At 33.1% G+C, this 25,430-nt stretch overlaps 1 protein-coding gene and 1 pseudogene across 1 annotated transcript; one reads left to right on the forward strand and one right to left on the reverse strand.

Annotated features, from left to right (window-relative positions):
* Positions 1-12,233: 12,233 nt before the first annotated feature.
* On the forward strand, positions 12,234-13,184 carry LOC129311939 (dirigent protein 19-like). Its single transcript, XM_054954450.1, has one exon. It carries the CDS (start codon positions 12,311-12,313, stop codon positions 12,890-12,892), a length of 582 nt encoding a protein of 193 aa, XP_054810425.1. The 5' UTR covers positions 12,234-12,310; the 3' UTR covers positions 12,893-13,184.
* A 1,557-nt stretch (positions 13,185-14,741) lies between these two features.
* LOC129310708 (phosphoinositide phosphatase SAC6-like) lies at positions 14,742-25,156 on the reverse strand (annotated as a pseudogene).
* Positions 25,157-25,430: the final 274 nt, after the last annotated feature.

Below are 25,430 nucleotides of genomic sequence, written 5' to 3' on the forward strand. Positions count from 1 at the left end.
ATTAACAATTTAACTAATATTATTTCTTGTTAAACTCAAAACCATAAACCACACACAAACAAATTAAGCAATAATGAAGCTAACAATAACTTCATAATACAACTTTCACATAGTAGAAAGTCAGAAAGTTCATTATCTCCACTCCTACTACAATGCTAACCTATTTATTTATATGCTTGAGAAAAGATGAGATCCACCACTCACCACTCTTATTTTTTTATTAAAACAGAAAATTTAGCCCATAATTTTTTGCAATTTGGGCTAACTCAACTCATTTTACAAAACAAGTTCATTTTGCCAACCCAACCCACCAAAATTGTCGGGCTAGCGAGTTGCCCCATGGAGTTAAGTTTGTTTTTTCGGCTCTAGTTTTAATATTTTCAATCCTTATAAAAATTAAAAATATTAAAAAAAAATTATAAGTACTAAAAGCAAAATTTAATACAGCTATTGGGACTAAGGATTGTATTTTCCTTATTTTCATTCTTGAACAAGTTAAATTTAAGAGCAATCCATTGAGTTACAAATCAATATATTGAGTCTAAAGAGACTAGCTTTTTTTATTGTGCATAAATGTCTTCTTATTAGAGATAACTTTGTTCAGTGTACATTAAATGTAAGTATCTCTTCTTATGGGGATTTAAATTTTGATTCATTATGTTCTAAGAGACTAATTTCTTTTGTTAGATTCAACCCCATTTGGTTAAACTAGTTTCTTGTTTTTTTATATAAAAAAGTTTAGGTGAATTAGGTCCCAAAGACTCATTACTATCAAGATATGCCTCAAGTCTCAAAGAACACTTACATATGTAATTACATATTGTCCACTAATAAGATCCTCATATTAATAGTAGGATTTGAACCCACGAACTTATGAGTTATAAGCCAAATTTTTACTGACTAGACCAACCTTTGTTGATTTAGTTGCTTATTGATTATGTAAATAAATCTTTTCCTTTTCTGTTGTACTTGAAAAGAAATGTTTATTTATTTAGGCTATTTGACAGGACCAGATATCAAATAAGGGATAGGCCTGAGAGCTCATCTCTCTTCTAGGAGATTTTATCTCTCTAACCTTATTGTTGCTACTGCTTTGCTTCTTCTTTATTGCTATCTACTCCTCCTTCTAGAGAGCTCCTCCATCTTTCCAGTCAATCTTATTGGAGAGCTGGTCTCTCTTTCGTACCTTCCACCGCCTTTATCTGCCGTACCACCTTTCTTTTTTTTTTTCCCCAACAATTTCTCTTTTCTTTTCTTTGTTTTTGTTTGAATTTTCATTTTCATTATTCTCTTTGCTCTTTCTTTTTTTTTTCACTGTCATTTTGATTTTTTATTATCTTCTTGGTCTCTTCTTTTTCTTCCAATCTTTTTTCCTTCTCTGTTCTTGCACCGCCTTTTTTCCCAACACTACCTTTCTTCTTTCTTTATTATAACCCTTCTATTTTTTATTTCCATATTTTGCTTCTCCTCTATTTTTTTTATCTTTTCTTGCACTTTCTTTTTCTTTGTGTCTCTTTCTTTTTTGTTTCTAGGTTTTAAGAAGTTTCCTAATTTATGATTTATTACTTTTCTTAATCATATTCTCTTATTGTTTGATAGATTTTTGTTTTTTCTTATCCTTGTTGCTTTGACTTTGTATGAAATGGGTAGTGTCATGCTTTCCCTTACTGCTTTAGGCTATTCATCCTATATTTTCCTGGTTTAGTTTATTCTTGTTTGCAGGCATTTTCATTTAGACCTTCTTTATGGCTTTCAAGTTCGTCCTTTGGTCTTGGAGTTTATTTTTCCTTTATGGCATGTAATGATCTTCATTATTAACTTGACTTAAACTCAACTAATAATAAATTTTATAAATGTGGCAAAAGCTAACCTAAAAGAAGCCGCTAATATTTAAAGAACTTGGGATCCTAGAGAGAATCATTTGAAATAATTAATGAGCAAATTTATTGAAGTCATAGTAGAAAGAATTTGTGAAAATATAGAAAAGATAGAACATTGAAAGCTGTTCAAATAAGGGCAAAATAAGTAATTCAACAAGATAGCTCACATCATCCACGGCTAAGGAACCCTTCGCTCTAGTCGACAACACTTAACTTATTTGCCATAGCTTATTTACAATCCACCACGACATGTTGCATAGAGACTACCTCATCGTGACATATTATAAAACGACACATCTGCCACAACCAAGCACACATTTGCCATGATGGAAACTCTTTAAGAGCACAAAAATATACAGCATAAAATTCTAACTTCTAAACTACTTAATTAATTGTCTAGACCTCTAATTAAGGTAATTCAAATGTCATACACAGATAAATAAATAAACTCTTTAATGACTACAGCTTCATCTCAATCAAGTATTAAACAAGGATTCTGGAGCAATTGGTACCAAAACATGCATTCACAACAGGACATACCAACTAAGTGTTCCCCTTCATATATATATATATACATACCCTTACAAAACTATATCTATACAGACACAACATCGACAAGCATCATAGTTCAAAGTATTAAATGACATGCAATATAAGAATAGTCTAGTTGGCAATAATGAACTTATACTTACACACAAGGAGAATAAAGACATTAGAAAATGTCTTTAACTTGGTCTCCCTTTCTCCCATGCCATACTTACAGTCATTCCCTGAAAAGCCAAATGAAGAAAATAGCAAAGGAGATATGACATCTCAGTAACCAAGATACAAAGATTGAGGCACACATATAAGTAACTAACATAAAGTGCAATACCACATACTTTCTATCCATCGAACCATTTCTTTATAAAGCATGTATGAAATAGCTATGTAATGCACATGACCATGCATTCCTTCTTATTACTCTCCTTACATCTTCTGACTAAATCTATAAGCTATTAATAAAGTATAGAACTAACCTATATGACTAAATTAGCTCTGCTCTCCAACCGTGAGTGGTTGCCTGGCTAAGGTACCTACACTCACTTTTAGACCATAGATTCCTACTTTTTGAATGCCAGAGTGTCATAATTGCCCAACCCATGCCATACCAGTAGGTTAATGATAGTACTGAGTGCATGTAATTAATAATTACACCATCCATTATGTGTAAACTCAGTGGAGACCATATTATATAGATTTTCAATCATACCCTCTACTAACACTCGAGTGAACCCTTACCTATTTATAATCATTTAAGTTCAATATGTAATGAATAGGCATACTCAATCATATCATAATAAATAATAACTCTATAACTCATGAACTTGCATGCATTTCTCAATACATAATCCATAATCATGCAAAACAAATCATGCTTACATGACATACTTATGTATATATGACCTTATCAAAGCTTGAATAGCAAAGTTCACTTTATCAATATCAATGATTAGTCAACTGATGCATTCGTACATACAAATCCATATAACTATATGTCCATATTTAATGCAACAAGGCTTCTTATATCAAATTTAATAAATTCAAAGAAGAGCATTAATCTCATGTTTCTTATAATAACATCATTTTATTTTAACATTCCTTCCTACCTATGTTCATATATAATATATAATGGCATACCTTTATACTTTCTCATACCATAATATCACAAGTGACCCATGTAGACCTTAGTTTCATCATTAATGTCACAACTTAAATCTTATATTTTTCATATAGCTAGTCTTTAATCTCATGCATTATCATGCTGAATTAAGCTCTAGTAAATAGTTTTATGCATAAAACGCATATAAAAGAAATTAATTCCCGGTTGCCTCAACCCCTAGTTTAGAAACCAAGAGCTTGCTTGACAAACCTTGAAATCTCTAGCCAGCTTAAACATTCTAAGGTAGCTAAGAGTCTAAAACCTACAATTATTGTCATTATACACTATTAATGACTATCCATTATAAATCATCCCCTTTCATCCCTCAATTAAAAGTTAAGACTTGTAACATCTTAAAATTTAACTTGGAATTAAATTAATTAGTTAAAGAGTTTAAAATAATTAATTGGATGCATTAAAGCTTAATAATTAGGCCAGAAAGGCCTATTTAGCCCCTAAGAGATTTTAAATTAGGGTTTTAAGGATAATTAGGCTGGTTGTGCCTAGATTTAAGGGCTTTAGTGATGATGTCCTTTTTGGGCTTTTCGCCGTGGCAGACAAAGCTTCGCATTAGGGCGAGCTTTTTAGAATTTTAAATTTGACTATGGAGTTTAAAAATCAAATCAGAAGGGAGTTTAAGGGTTTTATCAAGTGGACAAAATATGGCTTTACTAGGGTTTCACCATAGGAGGTGGTCTTGGAGCTCTTTGGGACATTTTAAGGCTTGGGGTAAGCTTTGTGATCCCTTATCTACCTCTTTTCTCCTCTATTTTGGTTTTAAATGAATGGGGTAGTTGGGCATTAGAGTTATAAGGTAGTTGCAGCTACTCTTGAGTCATTAATAAGGCTTACTAATGTTCTCTAATGCTTCTACACCTTAGTTCTTATTAAAGATAGCATTAGATGCTCTTGAATTAGGACTAAGCCTAATGCTAAATAATCAAGTTTAGGCTAATGGGAGGTAATGACAATTATTAGGCTTAAGGAAGGATAAATGAACTAATGAAAGTTAGTTTTGGGGTTAGAAAGGCTTGATTATGCTTAGTGACAAATTAGGCCTTAATCATAATTAAGGGAATTAGTCATTGATGTTGTGCTTGATAATGTTATGTGTAGAGCATAGTGTTTCAAAGTTTCAATTAGCAAGAAGCTCCCTCCAAAATTTAAAATTAAACTCTTAGGGTAGTAAACTCAAGAGTTAAGGTAATTGAAAACTTATAATTTCATATAATTGTGTTTGCAATATTAACACCTAGATATGTTATTAATGTAATTAAATGTATAGCATGGATTTATTTTGATTATGTTCTATAGATTATGGTATTGGAATGACATTGTGATTAAAGTATGTTTTCGTGTGATGTGTTGATGCTAAGAAACTTATGCTAATATGATAGGCTTAGATTGACTATGAAGTGATGAGATGACTGTCGTATGCTAAGCATGTATAATCTATGTAAATTATTAGCAAGACATGATTATGGTAGCATTATATTGGTAGTCATAGTTCTTGAGTTGTAGTATGTTACATAACAAGATGCATAAGTAATATGCATAATGATATGTGGGAAGGCATGTGATAAGTGAGAGTTTACCATAAATAGTCAAGGGCTAGTCATAGAGAAAAATTAAAGTGATGTAGCCTCCATTGAGTTTACACATCGTGGTTAGGAAAAAAAATTAAAGGGCTAGTCAATGTACTTACTATTGCGTTCTACCTATAGGTGTGGCATGAGTCAGACATGATGCTCAGTATCATTGATCCTATATTAGACAATATGGGTCAAGAAACTTATAATACTCTCAAATTTGAGTAAGGGGAACTCATTAGTTCGAGAGTGAGTATGGAAGCCTTTGACCATGTAACCCATCACAATTGGAGAGCGAGATTAATTTTAGTCATATGAATTAAGCCTATACATTTAATAGCCCATGTGTTCAGTCAAATGATATCAGAAGAAATATAAGATGGTTGCATAATCATGAGTATGTACTTGTGCAAAATGTGTTTTATGAAATGATATGCTTGTTTATGTTATTAATTGTTATAAATGTAATTGCCACACTTTAATATGCTCTCTTTAAGTTCATAGTAATTGATATTATTTATCTCACTCTTGTTACTTAATGTTTTTCAAGGGATAAGAAGGTGAAGGGAAAAAGGAAGGCATTGACGCCCAAGAACTAAAGATTTAATTGTAATGTCTCTAGTTTTATCATTGTGCAATAAAATTATTAATTTGCCAACTCCAGGTCAAATGCATAATTCTATATGTGAGGATTGTTTCATTTGCATAGGAGCCTAAATGTGATATTATGCAATTTTGTGGTTGTTGGCCCCTATTTTTGAGAAGGAGGTCAACTATGCAAATATGTGAGTATTATGACAAATTGTAGAGCTTATTATCATATATTATAATAGAGAGTAGGACATTTATGCATGAGTATGTTTGTGTGTATGAAAGTATTGAAATTAAGAGGGGAGACACTCTTATTGTGCAAAGACTTAAGGTTGCATAAACCTTAGTTGGCTCTTTGGTAAAGAGAATTGATTACGAAGTATGTCGTGGGATAATGATGGAGGTCATTACAAGACTCCTATTAATGTACTTAATTATTAACTCATTACCCATAACTTACCTCATCCTGTCTTGCAACTTACTAGCTAAACAACACTGCACACTAACCCATTAATACTAATTAAGTTGTCTAGTACTAGGGTTTAGCTAAAATTTACTTCATTAATACACATTAACATACTGACATTAGCTCAAAACATCATTTAGAACCTTTATTAAGCTCCCTATAACCCTTATAGTGACTAGGTCAGAGCAATGGCTCTCACCATTTTTGAATCTTAACCACTAAAACCCAATAATGCAAAAAGGAAGGTACGAAAGTGGTAAAGAATAGGGTGTAGGAACTTACCAAAGAGTTGTTTAGCTCTTAAGAACATTAAAAGATGAAAGATTGTAAACCCAAATAGAAAGAAGCTCTTATTCTCAAGCTCTCTCGTTCTCCAACCTTTACAGACATTGTTTTATTAGCTAAGTTTAAAAACAAAATTTTGCCTAATCCACTATGGTGCATGAAGCAATCCACCAAGATAGATGATACATTGGGTAAAGTCCAACTACAGCTATCTAACTTGGGCCCAATCATGGCTCAATACTCCTAAAAATATGCTTGATACCTTTAATTAAAGTCCAAACTCCCTACATTCCTTAAATTTTCACTACTAATTAGCTAGATTGACCCCTAATTCTTCTGTCTGCTCTTAATAAACCTTACCTAGTCCAATCAAAAATTCCTAGATGTTACAAGGCAAGTGTTTTGTGTGCACGTCTTTAACCTAGTTAATAAAGTGCCTTTTGATCGTGGGTCTTTATAGTTTCCTTTGTCATTAGACCTATGGTTTCAAGTAGATATGTTTTGGCTTCTTGCCTCTTTCTTAAGAACCTTTAGTTCTCATATCAGTGCCTATAAAGCATCTTTGTGCATGGTTACACATTTGAAGATGGGTCCAACCAGATTAAGAAGATGTTCACATCTCAGGCTTGTAGGACTTTCTCCTATCAACTGCCATCTATTTCTATAAGCTCTTGATGTGTTGTGTTCTTTGTTTGTGTTGTTAAAGCTTTCTATTTCTAGCTTTGTTTATTTTCCTACTTTATTGTTTCTTTTTAGTCCAATCACTTGATTGGGTCACTTTTTAAATATGTAGTATATTAGCTTTTAGTAATAAATAAAATTTTATTTTTATAAAAAATTAAAAGAAAAATATTTTGACTCAAAACCCAACAAAAGAATGACTCATCCTAACATAAAAAGTAAAAGTATTCATGGAATAATTGTTTTGTTAGGATATACTGGGGACTTTCCTTAGGAGACACTTTAAGTGCTTTATGATCGATCATATTATCTAGATTATAGTTGGAAGATCTAAATTTAATGTTATTTTTAAATATTTCAATATATTATTAAATTTAAAATTTAAAATAAAGATAACTTTCAAACTGTTATTCTGTGAAGAATAAATATACAGTTTAAATATAATGAATTAAAAACTGTAAATTTGAACCACTCAAATTTCATTATAACCATGACACTATGTACCTAAACCCTTCTCCTTTCCTTTTATAGACAGTAACCTTCTTAAAAGCCCTTTCTAATGTAATCATCCATGATGTAAGTCATGTTACTTCATTTTAAAAAAATTGAGTTTGATTAAAATTTGAACTCTGAGTTCTTAATTAATTTAAAGTCTAATCTTTTGTCTTCATAGTCTCTCTTGAGTGCTCCACTCAAGTCATTAGTCAATATACTATCTGATTTATGAGCTAAATTAAAAATTAATATAAATCATGATGACTTAAAATTTTAATTTTTCCAAAAGACCTATTTTTTATCAAATTATTTCGGTCTCCCTAAAATGTTTGGAAAAAATTTTTGTTACCTACCTATTAAAGTCAATCCCATTTCAAGCATTATTGGGTATTAAATGTGGGTAGCCAATGAGAATTTAAATATTAGCTCACCATATTATGAGGGATCAACTCCTTTCACTAGACATAATCTTTTTGATAGAAAAAAAAAAGTTCAAACATTGTTTTACTTAGAAGTATTCAAAAATTGGCCCAAAGGTAAAATATCCATTGGGCTTCTATCTTTCTCAGGTGTTTCAAAAGCTTAGAGCAAATGATCTATACAAATCTCAAGTCAAAATTTTAGGCTCAAACTCCAGCAATAAAAGATATTATAATAAAAATGAATGGCCCAACCCAAATATATAGTGAAATGTTGCATTTATTGTTGGGGGAAAAGAAGGAATGTTGCATTTAGTAAGGGTTTTGAAAATAGAATGAAATATGTAATTTATTATTTTAAGTAGGACTTTTACCCCATGCATTAGATGTATATAGTTTAGGCCCAATTACTAAAGTAGAGGGCATCATTATTAAGGAAATTAGGAAATCTATGGTTTGGAATAAATGTTATATGCATACTATGAACTAGGGCTTACTCATATATTAGAATACGATGATTTGAAAATGATGTAAATGTCATATTTGATTAGTTTTAAATTAATTTGAAATATGATTTTTGATGTACAGCTCCAAAGTTTGACGTTAAATTAAACTAAGTCAGAATAGGCAACTTATTTGTCATGAGTTGTAGAAATTGATGTCAACTGACAGTGACAAACTAAAGGTAATGTTTAGAAAGAATGTAAACATTGCTGTCCTGTTCTTTTATTTTTTCTATTTTCAAATTCAATGAGTTCATTTACGAGTTTACTAAAATTGAAGTCTGGGTAATTTTTCACCTTATCTAGTTTGATTTCACAACAATATTAAACTTTTTCAAAGTTAAAACATGCTTAGTAAAATGTTTAAGGTTAAATCTCACATGTAAGTCTAACTTTTGTATACCATCACTCCTTTTAAAATAATAATAATATAATAATAATAATATAATAATAATAATAACTGTTTGGGCTAAAATATAAAACGTCGTTTAGATAGGTTACAGGACTAGTTAGGTTGAGTAACTGAAGCGTTAATTCCAATGAATAAAGGGGCCGGCCCCGAGACTCAGTAAGAGGTCACGATGGAATAAACATACTGAAATCTTATTAGCTGCAAACATTGGACTATTGGCATGAAAAGACACGATCTCAAGTAATGTCGAAACCTACGGACTTCATGCTCAAATATCTCGGTGAAACAAGCTGATTATCAAAATAGAGAGCGTGGAATAAAGACTGTGCTATGAGTTTCGTGAGATCCTTTATTCTTTAGCAAAATGTGCTAGGTCTTAAGGAGAATCTACCACCACTCTGACACTATAAATAGAAGACGAAGACATAGAAGAAAACAGTCAACACTCAAACAAAGACTCATACTTTTATATCTTATAACCTTAGTTTCATCAATCAGTTTTACTTTCAATTTAGACTTGTGGCTTCTCATATTTTGATAAAATCAAAACTTATTCTACCAAAGCATTGTATTTTTTTACATTTGAATGAACTGTGGTAAGGGAGCTCGATACTTTTTTATTATCAATTGAGACTTAGTGTCTCTGACACATCTGATATTTGTTGTTCACCACAAACATAAACCATTTGGTGTTTGAGAGCCAATGGCTCCAACTAATTTGAATTGGAACTTTTTTGAATGAAAGCTTTACTATTAAATGTTGTTGCATTTTTAGAACTTAAGCTTAAGATCTTTGATTAAGATATACATATCTCTTGCCAACTGAGTTGATTGTATTATCACTTTTTTTGAACTATGATATTAACAATGTAACTGTGAAAATCTAATTCCACACAGTGAAAGTTTTTATTTTGAAAATGGACAGATAAATCTAAGCCATATATTGGAATGAAATTGAACATATAGGGGCCACACATGAATATTAAGAGAGTGCGGCCGTTATTAAAATAAGCCTAAATCAAGTGATTTATTTGGAAAAATTTCAAGGTTTAAGGGGTGTAATTGTTATAAAATTAGAGATCAAAGTAATATTTATAATTTGTTGAGAAGATGAATTGCAAATATCACTAACTTAAGTCTATATATAGGGAGTTGTGGCCTTCGAATTGGGCATTACAAGAAACTGATTCTTCAACGTTCTTCCAAAGAATTATAAGGAAGTTTTCAATGTTTACAATATGAATGATCATAGTGCCATTTCATTAACCTATAATAGAATATAGAATCATCTAACACTTATGATTAGTGCTATTAATTAGGGTTGAGTCATCGAGCCGGCACTTTTAAACCCTAAAATAATCAAGGTTGGGCTATTATTTTATGTTAAAATTTTTAATTAAGGCTTAAAAAAAAATGATCATTTTGAGCCTCTAAATAAAAAGGCTGACTCTTTAGGGCCAATGCCGGCCTTTTTAAGCCCCTTTATTATTATTTTTAAATTCAATATGAAAAAAAAATGAGAGACTAAACATCTAACTAAAAGAAATGAAAACATTAGACTCATTCCTCCCTCACTCATTCATTTATCAAGATTTGATTGATAAGGTTAATAAAATCTAATTTTTATTCTATCTAAAAAAAAGTCTAATTTTTATTAATGTTAATTTTGACGTTGCTATTTGATATTAGACTTAAATGTTTAAATTTTAAATTTTACATATTTATTGCAGTGTGAATTGGCTTAAATTTATTTTCCTAAATATAACCTTATGTGTAATAACTTTCTTTAGGATTACAAATATATATTTTTATATTTTTTAATTGAAAAAAAAAAAAAAAAAAAAGAGCAAGGCCTGTAAGGCCGGCTCTTTAGATTTGCCCCTTTAAAGTCGGGTTGCTATAATTAACAGCCTTATTTGTGATTATGGATTCAATCATTTAAATACGCTTTTGCACTTGGTTTTTTTTTTAATTTAAATTGATTTATATTTTTGATTGATGAATTTGATTCTATACTTTGAGCATGAACTTTGATTGAATTTTTATATATCTAAATTTTGGTTTGATGATAATTATAAAACGAATGGATTATATATGGAGAATATATAAAAGCGAGGCAACTTTGACTCGGTCGTTTGCGTTCCAATTCATTATTCAACTTGCATCTGAATGCTCTGGCTTCCCTATGAAAAGAAAAGCTCGTGCTACCTGAACCCATAATAATATTCGGAAAGTAAATATGGACCAATACAAATCAAAAACAGTTAATTGCACGCAATAACTAAATAATAATTATAAAGCTAAGTCTCTCATATATTTATAATAGAATATAAATGCAATTGTCAGTTTGAATTTTGACCACTTTATTTTCCAGCCAACCCTTCTAGAGCACTAACATGTTCCTCGGTCTTCTTTCCTACCAACTAGCTTGCCATTTTCAACTTTCATGGTGAGCTAGGAAGAAGAAACATTTTCAAAATCCCATTGTAGAAAATAACAAATATTACGGTTAATCTCTGTCACATATATATATATATTAAAATAATTTTTAAAAATCCTTAATTTTATATATGTAAAAATAGTACATGGAAATAAGTTTTATCAATTTTATTTTTCCAGTGCTTCAAATTAAATTGGGATTAATTCACCGATCAAGCCAAATATTATGATTCCTGATTCAGTTGACTGCCAATACATATATACTACATTATTCAATAGTATTTTTCAAAGGAAGAAGTTAAACACAATACAAACAGAGACCATATGACGAATATTGACTAACAAGCTATCCTTTTGAAAAAAATAAATAAAAATAAAAATGGTTCCTTAATCACAAAAGATTGCAAAATTTTCTCAGACAGTCCTTTTGTCATCCACTGTCTTGATACAGTAGGGTAGGGTTGATCAAAGGTAATATAATAAACAAAATCATTTTGTGCCTAAATGGTTAATATATGGGCACAAGTATTAACCCGTCTAAACGTGAAATTTAAACAAATATTACAATTCCAATAGAGGGAAAAAAAAATCTAGCCAGATTAATAATGTCTAAAAGGGTGGTGAGTGGTATGGACGTCAAGCTATCCTTTTCACTTGCGCCCTCATTTGCAAGTTTTTATGCCGTCAACCACAAAGTCACTTCAAGCTTTTTCATACCATCAAACGTGAACCAAGCCTCATCAAATTAATTTCTACACATAGCATAATTTATTTACACACACAAATTATTACCCTATAAATATCCCTTCATGTTCTAACCCTAATTATCAAATCCAACAAGAAAAGCCATGGCTCTCCGTTCATCAACCTCTCTTCACCATCTTCTTCTTCTTCTTCTTCTTCTTCCTCTCTTGCTTCTTACCTTAACCCCATCAAAGGTCGCCGCCAGTTCTCACCACCACGACCGCCACGGCCACCTGAAGTCCCTCCACTTCTCTCTCTTCCAACACGAAACCATAAACAAAACAGGCTACATCATAGTAGAAGGTATTACAGGAGGACCAGGAGTGACTCAAACGACAACCCCATTTGGTACCTATTTTGTGTTTCAGGACATTTTGACTGAGACAGTCAACATGTCGTCCAAAGTTGTCGGGACGGCAGAAGGAACATCCATAACCTCGAGCTTTGATGGGCTTCAGAGCATCTCAGTCGCTAAGCTGACTCTGAACTTGAAAAACCACAAGGGGTCTGTTTCTGTGGTTGGAGTGACCAACAATGTGAAGCACTCGAATCTTCCGGTGGTGGGAGGTACTGAGGATTTCTTGTTCGTGCAAGGTTACGTTGCTTCTTCTCCGATTGATCTCAAGGGTCGGACCGTTGTGTATAAGATTGAGTTTCATCTGTATTGGCCTCCTTATGCTTCTTGAAGACATGGGTTTGATGGATTATAGTGTTTTGATTTAATTATTAAGGTTTCAATAATTTCAACGTCTTTGGATGAAGAAAGTTCCCCTAGCTAGTCGGTGATTTAATGGTGGGTTCTTAGAAGGTAGCCTTTCATTTTCTTGTCTGTCGTTTGTGCGTAGAGCAGTTTATTTGTGCATTGAAAATGAATTAGTCTCGTTAAATTAAATTAAAATATTCAGTGAAACCTACAATACATGGAGAACTGGGAGTCGAGACAAGATGTTTGAATCTTTGACTTTTATTTTTGCTTTATTTCACCCTTGGCACTTTAGTTCATTGACTAGGAGATAAGAATTTTCTTCGCAGTAAAACAGCGTAACTTAACAACTCAAATTTTATAAAAATAAATGTAGGACTTGGCAAAATCCAAAAACTTTATGGTGCTATCCCATACATGGGATGTGTGGTTCTACTAGTTGTTGCTGACCTGTTGCATAATACGGCAAATGAATATTTTATACTTATTTAGTGAGTTATCTAAAATTTGAGATAGTTCATGTTTTTATGACTTATGAATAGTTTGATCGAATGAAGAATTAATGTGTAAGTGTAGCTACTAGCTATTGAAAGATTGAAATTGCGCATCATATTAATATTATCATTGATATTTCTAAAAATTATCCCATACTGAAAAGTTGCATGTTTCAATATTTATTCTCAATGATGCAGGATTTTGTCTTTTGTTGTTACTCTTTAGATAAATTCATGTCATATCAGATAGACCCAGTTATAATTTTAAGAATTATGGGTGATACATTATTTTAAAAAAAAAGAGAGATTTATTATAATTACCTTTAAGTATGATTAATAGTATCGTTTCATAAACTTTGGTTTTAATAAAATTTTCATAACCAAAATAATCAATCAAGTTTTATTCTATAATATATAGAACATTAACCAAATGCAATGAGCTTTAGTCGGTAAGATATTGCGATTATATATTTTGTTGCATAATAAATTATATATTGAGAGGAGTCTCTTCTCTCCCTCTTAAACATGACACAGCAACCATCACAATTCAACAATAAATGCTAAACTAAAGGATTCACCAAGAGATTTTATAATAGAAAATAAAGAAAACCGCGTAATAAAATAGCAACCATCAAATTAAAAAAAAGTCAGATGAACATTATCCCAAGACATGGAGAGGGTTTTTCCCGGGGAAGTACGCAACTTAGCATCACTTTCTAAGCACTATTATTGATTATGGTTCATCCTCATGGTCACAAGATTTAATTGCTTTTAATTTAACTCTTGCTAGAGACTGTTTAATTTAACAAAGCAAGAAAATTTAATCTTAACCGGTGAAAAACATTTCATTTTCTTGATCCGACTTGCAAAGTTCCAATGTAAAAACCAAATATTATAACGCATTAATCATGAAATGAATACAAAAGAAATCATCCATCTCAAATGAAACACAACATCCGGCGCATATACAGAGACCAATAAGCAATCACTTAGACTATGACATGAATAAAATTTGTCGAAACAATGGTTACACACCAAGAGATTTTATAATAGAAAATAAAGAAAAACCGCGTAATAAAATAGCAACCATCAAATTAAAAAAAAAGTCAGATGAACATTATCCCAAGACATGGAGAGGGTTTCTCCCGGGAAGTACGCAACTTTAGCATCACTTTCTAAGCACTATTATTTTGATTATGGTTCATCCTCATGGTCACAAGATTAATTGCTTTTAATTTAACTCTTGCTAGAGACTGTTTAATTTAACAAAGCAAGAAAATTAATCTTAACCGGTGAAAAACATTTCATTTTCTTGATCCGACTTGCAAAGTTCCAATGTAAAACCAAATATTATAACGCATTAATCATGAAATGAATACAAAAGAATCATCCATCTCAAATGAAACACAACATCCAGCGCATATACAGAGACCAATAAGCAATCACTTAGACTATGACATGAATAAAATTTGTCGAAACAATGGTTACAAAATTAGTACCAAAGAATAAATATAGTAAGAAAGTATCCAAATGTGGGACAAAAACCTGAGCAGGCATGGTCTCTTGCAGCAGTTGGACATTCCATGGAAAAACTTTCAATGCTCAGAGCAATCTGAATATAGAATTAAAGCCGTGGCTTGTGTAGGCGAGGTCTGCTGCAGAAGACCCGACCATTTGCCCTTACAAATGCCGCTATGGCAATACTGATGCTTGCCCACATTAGAGAGAAAAAGAAGTGCCGGAAATCATATCGAACTGTTTAAACCAAATGAACAAAAGGCTATTATTCAGAGTTTGCCCACCGGAAGTAATATTTTCAAAACGTTAGTACTAGTAGGAAAAGTCAACATCTATAGAATAGTAAGCACACAGATTCTCAAATCCTCGCAGTATGTAATATCACAAGACGGCCAGCTACATTTTCCAGCGGTAGGCGACAAGAGAATTGATCACTTGAACTTTAATTTGTTGTATAACAACAAAGACAAATTTTGGTTCATTAGTTTTTTGAACCAAGCAAGACGAAGATTTTCCCGAGTCTTGTAGGTGGAATCTGAGGAGGAACTACACTTAAGGCCCATAAACAGTGAGACGATGAAGGGAAGAGAGGGAATAGAGAATGCTTCAATTAGTATAATTTCAGTAGGTCCACCAAACAAATCACTTTCTTTAGGCATTTCTCAGTCATATAGAACTTCGCTGACAGGTTAAAGCTTTTTATCCCAGTGGTCTTACGAGTTGTGTTCTCCTTGCCAAATGAAGGATTATCGAGTAATTTAGTTCTCAGATTTTTTATGATTGATATTTACCAGAGAGGGCCTGTTCCTATTCTTTGTCTCTTTCTCCTTGCCTTCACAGTTCACATCCTGATTTCTATTTATTTCTCACATTTTCCTCTTTCTTATCTCTCCATGTTCCACTCTCCCTAGTTCCAAACTTCCAATTGTGGCTGCCTGATTGTAACACTCCACCTCAAGAATAAAAGGGATGGTTTTAAAACAGCAGGTCTGAGAAGTAGTTATGCATGCCTAATTGCAAAAGTGTGCGAGTGTATGTGGGCAAGCAAGAGTTGATTCCCAGTTTGGACATTGGGCATATTTTTGTGCATTAAGCTAAAAGAACAAAAGCCAACTAACCTTGCCTCAATGACATGGTTGCAAAGATGAATCCAACCATAACCAGAGAAAAAGCCAGAGGAAAGGACTGAAAAGACGTTAAAAAAGAAAGTAATATTAGAATTAGAAGAGCAAAAAGAAAAAAAATGAATTTAATATATTCCAGTTTCCTATTAATAAAACACTGCAGCAGCAACCAAAAAAAAAAAAAAAAAACATAAGCCTTATCCATGATGTGGAGTCAGCTACATTACAAACTTTTTGGAGTAGTCAGTCAACACACAAGCAAGACAGACATTAACAGTATAATCATATGAAGTTAGAGACATGCTATGATAGTTGAATACATTCATAAACTATGAGGTCTATATAACTTTTGAAAAGTAACGGTAGGTAGAAGGATATAGTCCTCCAACTTATACTCACAGCTATAGCTTCAATTCCTCCTTTGAGAAGAGGTAGTCATATCTCTGCTGACAGAAACTATGTAATGTCCTTGCAAGAGATCAATTGCATCCTTCACAAAAATAAAGATCAGAAACCGTACAAAGAAATCAATTACTGATACGCTAATCAATCTGCATTATTTGACGTAATTTATTGGATCCAGAACTACAAATATAATTAACTGATGAATTCTCAACAGGGCTAGGGCAGTCAGCAGTAACAATTGTCATCAACCAACAGGAACTCAAGAAAACCTTGAATGTGACATTAGAAGAAATCAAATATAGCCAAGTAGTATATGTTTTACAGCTGTCTTAAACACATTTATTGTATCATCAATGGATACAAGTAGAAATGAGATCCACAAACCTGCTTTGTTCCATCACAAAAAAAATTCAATAATAGCGTAGAAGAGCATTACATCCATCTTGTAGAATTCCTTGCATTGTACGGTGCCCATATCTGAATCCAGCCAAATGAAATAATCAATAGGGAAGGCATGAAGGTTTCAATGTAACACATAGATCGGAAAACTGGCCCAAACAAGCCAATTCAACCAGAAAACTGGTGAATTGGCTGATAGTTTCGTCTATTTGGCACACAAGTCATGGTGCTTAAGATAGGAAATATAGGAATTCTATTCTAGAAAGAAATGACTATGTGCTTGTGTTTTAATTATATTTTGTAAGTTTCCTTCTTGTGAAGGAAACCTGAAGTTGCTGTAGTTGCTTTTTGCTCTTGCTTTTAATTTTATATTGCAAGTTGACAAGTTGAAATATTGAGTGATGTTCTGAAAGCTCCCCCTCCAGTTCCCCCCACCCAAAAAAAAAAAACAAAAAAATCCTCTGTTATACGTTCATTCTCTCTCCCTCCTCTCTCCGTTTCTGTTTTTTTCCTTATTCTCCCTCAGTTTGAATATGTGCAACTGTGCGTGCGTGAGTATTGCATCAGCAAGAGAGAAAGCCTGTCGAGCCATGACTAGATGCGAACCACATAGCCACACAATGAATGGCTGGTTAACACACGGACTGGATAGCTGTACAGTTTTCAAGTAACATATTTCTACGGTAAAACAATATGTGCTGGGATTTTTAATCATCAGCAGTACTACTCTCTCTGTCAAAAGTGTTACGATTAACTCAAATCCCAATGCTCCTGTGGTACAATGTGGTGGAATCTTTTTGCTTATCATATAAATTAAATTAAAGTATTTCCAATTCTATGACAAAACAAAAAATTCTATATATATATATATATATAATTATGCAATCTAAAACCTACAGAATTTTATTTTCACATCATATAGATTTTTTTTTTTTTTAACGTTCAGATATCGTACAGACTGAATCCTCCATATAATGGAATGATACAATATTAGCGTTACTTAAATGAAACCTTTACTACTATTTTATAACAATAGAAATTGAACCAAGCCTAGAACTTATATCACTCTGCAAATGATAGCATAACCATAATGTAATGCTATTGTCAGTTCAACAGCCAAAAAAACCTTGAATGTACAACTTTTAAGTGTAAGGGGCATTTAAGAAACGAAAAGGTGGGGAGGTACCTGACAAAGTCTCCTTTTAGAGCAGGCGTGCCTGAATATTGGGTGCTTACATCATCCCCGTGATTAGCCCACACTGGTCATGGAGGTTGGTAAGAAATTAAACCTTGGATTTGCAATTTTTTTCAATAATACAAGGCTTTACATTTTCCAAACCAAACAAGTTTCCAGATATCAGAAGGCCTATATTTGGAATTAAAAATACACTTACTGATCTTGAAGTTTTCATCCAGATTTGGATGTGATGTAATGGTTCTTCAGCCCCAAATACCCCAAGCCTTCTAAGCTGGATTTCCAACATATTTCGGCCAATCATGCTCTGCATTCATATTTTAACATCATCGAACAGGAATCTGACACCGCAAATAAATTGAAAAAAATTTGAAAGTAATATCTGAACAAACAAGCTGTGGTTGTAAGCATTTACTCATATATCCACATTTGTGATGAAACTAAGCAACCAACCAATTGATCAAATTGAACCAAAGCATCCTCCCATCATCTTTATATGATGAGGAATAAAAGAACCATAGGACTTTTCTTTAATAAAAGAAGATGATGTGCTCAGAAAGAAGAACGGCACAAATGAGAATCATTGAATAGCCTCCCAGGAAAAAAAAAAAAAGGATCAGAACAGGAAAAGAAGTTTAATATCCATAGAGACACTCCCTAAAGCAACACCAGGGCTGAAAACCACAAGCCTAAGAACATACTATAATTTCCATGTATCTGAAATCCGAATCTATCCACTCTTAGGCTAGCTAATACTTGCTACATAACATATATATCAGAGAATTTGAGTGTTTTTATTGACAGGTATATAAAATTTAAAACCATTCTGTTCACCAGCTAAGGCACAAAAATACTTTCGACTGTAAAAACATCAACCGACCTGAGTTACATTTGTACGATCCAGACAATCAATACAGTTAGTTCGGACAACTCCAAGCTGCTCCTTCATTTTCTCTCCCTTTTCATTTAATAGAAGATATCTACCATACCAAAATTTTCTCTATCCCTTTGGATTAGAAGTATGAGCAAATTTTGATACAATAAATTTATGCTAATGCAAGTTTAAATAAAATTTTTAACTAAACTCTCAAGTAATTTTACAGCAGAAAATTTTAACTGACAGAGTGATCCGTACCCATTTCTCTCGAGAAAATCTGAAATTTGGTCGTAAAGGATGGAAAGGCGTTCAAAATGAACATGCCCACAGATATGGTGAAAATCGAAGTGCAGATATCTAGACCACAAAAAAGGGGCACAATGAGAGCCAAATAAAACAAAGCCAAAAGAATGTATACACACCAATCTAAAAGTTGATTGAAAGAAACTTTTACCTTACATCATCACTAGCCAAATGCTGCATTGTACTTCCAAATTTTTCATTCAGCCGACCCTCTCCTCCATGCTGGCAAGATAGAAGAAGAAAAGGAAAGGCACTAAAATAGATTCATTGTGATACGTAACAAGTCCTCACACATTAAGATACATGACATATAATTACATGTATTGGTGTATCTATTGCATACATTTTTTACCAGATTGCATTAGCCTTTACTGTTGTTTAAAAGGTTCAAAGTAATAGCAAAAACTGGTATCATCATTCATCTTGTAATAACATCAACAATCAGATATGCCTTCCAGAAAATCATTATGCAATAAAAAATATTCACCTTGTTGATAAGATCAATAGCTAAAACAGCCCCATATTTTTTTTCTTAAATCTAGGAAGTGCCGCTCCATGACTCGAGGCTGCATCATTAGCAGTGTTAAAAGGCAATAAACACTAGAGAGTCAAGTGCAATAGTTAAACAATCAACAAAAACTTACAGCTTCCTCAAGTCTCACTAACTCATACTTAGGTTTATACGTCAGGTCAACAATTTGATCCCAGAGCAACGGGATTGAACCACGGACCTGCAAGATCAACCAAAGGAACTCCTAGTGACACAAATTTAGATTTAACCATAGATGACATGCTATTGGTGGTATAATTACATTTAGCATTCATTCCTCATAATTGAAAGCAACCTTATTCCCCTGTTTTTATTAAGCCAACATATGATTTCCATAATGCCGCAAAAAAGAAAGAAAGCATTACCTGAACAAATGATGCTGTATACCCATTGAACTGCATAATTTGCTCAGTTTCCACAAATTAGCAACATAACCATCAGGGTCAGCTCCTCTTCTCCACATCCGAGTTCCTTTTGGGAGATGCAAACTGTAATTAGTTTTTGATTTCTGAATAAGGAATTTATTAAAAGATGGGAAACAAGTATCAGGTCAAATTATATGGAAATTTGGACCTCTCATCAACCAACCAATACAGAAGACCATGCCAATCAAAGCAAACAGCTGATATTTTTATGCAACTGGAAACCTCACAAAATTGTCGCTTTATATGGTAGCTCAATCACCTCAGTCAGTAATGTCATATTCAAACAGCCAGAGATGATGGCCACAGTTTCGCAACAAAAAAATTTTCAGTGTAGGAATAATTTTGACCTCTTTAACTTAAATACTAACATAACACAAAGCGAAGTATCTTCTCACTCTTATTTGTGACATTTTTCTGCTTGCATTTTCCCTTTGCCCAATCATCTTCATAAATTATCAGTGATTTCAAATAAGTAAATTAATACTATTTTCTCATCAAAGATTATTACAAGTGCTGCACTTAGTTACATTTGAGCCAAATGCTTTTCATTTCTCATTCTCAATCTCTTAAAAATGTTTTGATTGATTCATTCAATGAATGAGACCATCAGTGCAAACTGATGTTAGGCCAATATGCTGGTGGTTATTTTGTGTTTTTTTACTGCTCGTACACTAATGTGAAGCATGTTAATGTAGCATACTGAGTATGCTTGTAACTATCAATAATTAAAAAACATCCATAAGTCTAACTTGTTCAGAAAATTTTTTTATGAGCCACTCAAATTTGCTCTCACACCTCAATTCTTCAAATCAATATTCTCTGCTTATGAAAAGGCATATTTCCATTGTATCTACCCCAGTACCTCAGAGGCCAAACCCTGAAACATTTGTCACTCTCTTGCATGTCTTCACCAATTGACCAACAAGTATCCACTATCAACTTCAAGAAAATTTTCTCCTTTCCAGAAAAGACCACTATGAAAATAATACTTTTGTTTGGTAAAATTTAGACCAGCATATGACACAAGTATTTAGGAGCAAGAACTGTCTCAGCAATCTTCAGTATTCATTTATCATGGTTTCTATTAATTCACAGAAATGAAGAGCTGTCAGTTAAAAGGCTGAGAATAACAGTAGCCTCCATTGATGGCTTCCATTTTGTTATCATCACCAAATTAAGCACCCATAATTTCATGATCTATAAAAGGCAGTCATTCTATAAATGGTAGAAACACACAAACACTATTGATAACTATATGTGCACATCATGCGGAAATGAATAGAAATTTATCCAAAATCAGTAAATAATAAATACCATTTCTTCTTGTGCATCTCCTGGCAATCAAAGTGACATCCAAATATCCTTTCCAATGGCTGCTTGAAAGTAATGAAAACCTGACAAATAATTAAGGAAAATCCTAGGATGAAATAGTTTTAGTGATCTACGCAATAAAAATGCAAAGTTGCAATTTGTCAAGCCAAACAGACCTACAGTCAAGTAAAAAAGGCCATAGAAGAATATGACTGGGTGACTTTCAATCCAAAACACCCAAAAATCAAATAAAATAAAATAATGTCTTACAGACAACTATAAAATGATAAAAACAACACAAAAATAAGGATACTTCCTTGTACCACAGGGAGTAAGAATGGATCGAGCTGCATGCACAAGATCACACATTTATTAGTTAGTTATTTGTATAAAAATGTACCAAAACTATAAATACCAACTAGATCAAACAAGTAGCTCTAATCTTCCCTTACACCCACCTTGTTATCTATTAGCACTTCCAACAAATAATTGTTCCACAGAAATCGGGGCTCAGCCTGCAAAGAAGAGTTGGTAGGCATGACTGGAATAATATGGCTAACTAAAAGTTGCAGAAAGAATTAATCCACGGTTCCATACTGGACATTTTTACATAGACATCATGACGCATCAACCACTATCAATATTAGTCAAAAACTCAAGAATGAAATTTTCTTTTTTTGGGTTACACCAGAAGGGTTTGAACCTTGATTATCACTCAAACCCCACCCCAACCTTGCAAGCAAAGCCAGCCTCAAGTGGCAAATGAGATTATTTTTTATACATGGAATCAGTACCCTTGTGATAAAAATCTCTAAAACAGAAGGTTAGCGGTAAAAATAAAAGGGAATGAACTACCTGTCTACAAAGAGGAAGCAATCTAGATTCATCACCAAGGTCATTCAATCGCTGGGCACTGCAAATACGATTACTAAATATCATATCACAATATATTATTATGTCTCTCAATTTACAATGTAAAGAATAGAAAAAACTTATGTTTTTTACATCACAATGAGTTAAACCTCTGAATTCGTTAGAAACTTAAATTGCTTAATATCACACTTCCTCTAAAGGGTTTTTGGTTAATTTGGACCATAAAATTTAGCAGTCCTTGACCGAGAGCAGCCAAGGAATCATTATGCCCATCTTTTTGGCAGATATGCTGGCAACATAAGAGGAGTAATTAGAATATTGGAAGGAACAGTACCTAGAAGATTGAAAGTTATTCTATTTTGAAACTTTGAATCAAAGTTAACATAAAACAATCAAGACAGTTGAAAGCTTTTCTCACTTTAATGTACTAATTATTATTGCCACTAAACTAAAACCTTAAAACCAAGATTGCAATGACCTGTACTTTCTCTATAATACAGCTAGTTTCCCAAAATGCAAAATCAGCTCCTGTCCTTGAAAAGGAAAAAAATCAGCATTCGTAATCATATTAATGATTATAGGTTTACAATTGATCTTTGAATACAAGTTCTGTTTCAATAAGGTGCAGATCCAGAACGAACTTGCCAAAATACCAAGACATCCTCCATTTTTTTATGGATGGCCAAAACATTTTTAAACTAAAACATGATTTGATCACTTAATAACAGATACTGATGCAAGGTCATTTTTAGCGCCATGCTAAAAGTAGTATATGATATAAAAGGAAGCAAAAACTATAAAGGTTTAAAGATTCACCCGTTAACTAATCAAAGTTACATCGTATACCTACTTCCTTCTTTTATGTCTTAGCACGTGTTGATACAGGTAAAAAAGAAAACTTGAGAATCAAATCACATTTTACTCTATACACACTTCAATTAGGATGACTGCCATAATGCTAAATTACCTGAGTGTTAAGTTGGTGTCATATGAGAAGAACAGACCAGAGGTTTTCTCTGCAATATTTAGCAACTTGGAAAACTCCAACTCTGTCTTTTTCTGCCCAATATGGTAGGATAGCATGAATTCCAAACATATAGGGGCATAGCAAGTAAAAATAAACAAATAAGTGGGACTGTTGCAATCTTACCTGTTCAGCAGTGGTATTATTAAGAGAATGATCACATGGGAGAACCTTCATAGATGAAACTTTGTAAATTGGATGACCCAAGTAAGATCCCACACATTCCCGATCAGTTATAACCAGCAAATATGAACCTAAAAATGACAAAGTATATCAAAATGACGGGCCAGAATGAAGCACACAGATGAAAAGGAATTAGAATATATCTAATTTAACAAGGAAGTGCATGACTATAGATGAGATCCGCACAAGTTTCACTTGCATCTACCATGACCAAAATCATAGATTCAAGGTATGAAAGTACTACAAGCTAAGTACACTGCCCATAGATATATAAAGCAGGAGAAATCAATACCAATGTATATCTATTTTGATCTTTAAATTCACTGCCTTTTGAATAACGAAGGGTAAATTGCAATACTCTCCTTTAGTCTTCCTACAAATACATCGTCCGAATTTTATCCTATTTTTGCCTTCATCTGTGCTCAATGCCAATGATCATAATGATCCCGGCTGCGATCTCTCCAAAAGAAACCATAAAATACCAGCTAAAAAGTAAAGCACAAACTCATGCATGAAAATGAGAAGTTAAGTACAACATAATCCTGATGTATTAAACAAAGTAGGGACTTCAGGCATATGATTATGAAAAGCAAATAAATAACTTAACGATTTGATTCGCAAAACCAATCAGCAGATCATAATTAACTTTCTATTCTAACACTGTTTACCAGCCAAAAGCCTTATCATCCCAACCACACCGAAAACTGTCCAAATCTTAGGAACTCGAAGCTTGTTACATTCTGGAATCGCATCTGGTAAAGCAAAAGAGGGGTAATGTGTCAGAAGCAGAAGAGAGGATGAATTTGCAGCGAGAATCACAAGATGAAGCTAGGAGACAGAGAAGCAGCTAACCAATAAGCTTCATCGAGCCATCCATTCGACTCACTGTCAAAGAAGAACCAGAAGAGCCATCCGTGGGTTCAATGACGTACTGATCCGGGAACTCCCAAAGTCGCATTCGCGTGTATAACTTCTGTCCAGAACCTGCCTTCTCCATCGTTATTGAAATTCTAGCTCACTGAAAATAAGAACAGAGTTATATATCCAACCAAAAAAATAAAAAAAGCATTTGCTAGAAATCATCAACCAAAGGTCAAAACTATATTATGCTCATGTTTGGATACCAAGAAAACGGAGAAAACGTATCGTTCAAAGAAACTCTTAATTGATGTTTGGATAGCAAGAAGAGTAGAGCGAAATTTGATGAAATCTTGATTGAAGATCAAGTTCCCGCTAAAACCATGAATCAAAGAATAGCTTCGTTTCCAATAACAATCAGTTTCTATCAAGAAGTTGGCCAGAAAAATATCTATCAAGAAACGCAGGAGTGGGTGATAAAACACACCTGTTTGAAGATCTCAGTCGAAACTTAGCGTAAAAAGAAGTGAGATCCAAATGCCCAAGGGAAAAAAAGTGAAGCAGCAAAAGTTTGTCTTCCCTCTATATGTGACGAGGAAATACATTTGCTCCCAGGCTAAGGACGTGTTTGGAAGCTCGTCATTCGCGTGAGTGGCTATGGCCAAACTACAAGGTGGAGATGATGATTCCAAACATAACGAAGACTGGGAGCAAATACTGGCGACCGTTTCCGCTAAAACGGTGCCGGACGACTTTGGTCTGATTACACGTGTCGAATTGTGAAAGGATGTCCGTGAGTTACGGTGCTTTTTATTGGGGGAGAACCTGTGACGTGGTCCGTTGTGAAGTCATGCAACACCTTTGGATTTGAATACCATATGTGAAACTGGACTTTTTGTTCTTTTCACTTTTCTTTGAAAATTTTTATTTCCATTCATCCGCCTTTTATAGGTTTATAAAAGCATAAGATAATATAAATTAA

Source organism: Prosopis cineraria, unplaced genomic scaffold (assembly GCF_029017545.1).
Source record: "Prosopis cineraria cultivar Desert tree isolate PC_DT_omini unplaced genomic scaffold, ASM2901754v1 PC5, whole genome shotgun sequence".
Classification (NCBI taxonomy): domain Eukaryota; kingdom Viridiplantae; phylum Streptophyta; class Magnoliopsida; order Fabales; family Fabaceae; genus Prosopis; species Prosopis cineraria.

Coding starts and splice junctions, on each gene's coding strand:
- LOC129311939 (XM_054954450.1), top strand. CDS start 12,311: ATGGCTCTCCGTTCATCAACCTCTCTTCACCATCTTCTTCTTCTTCTT.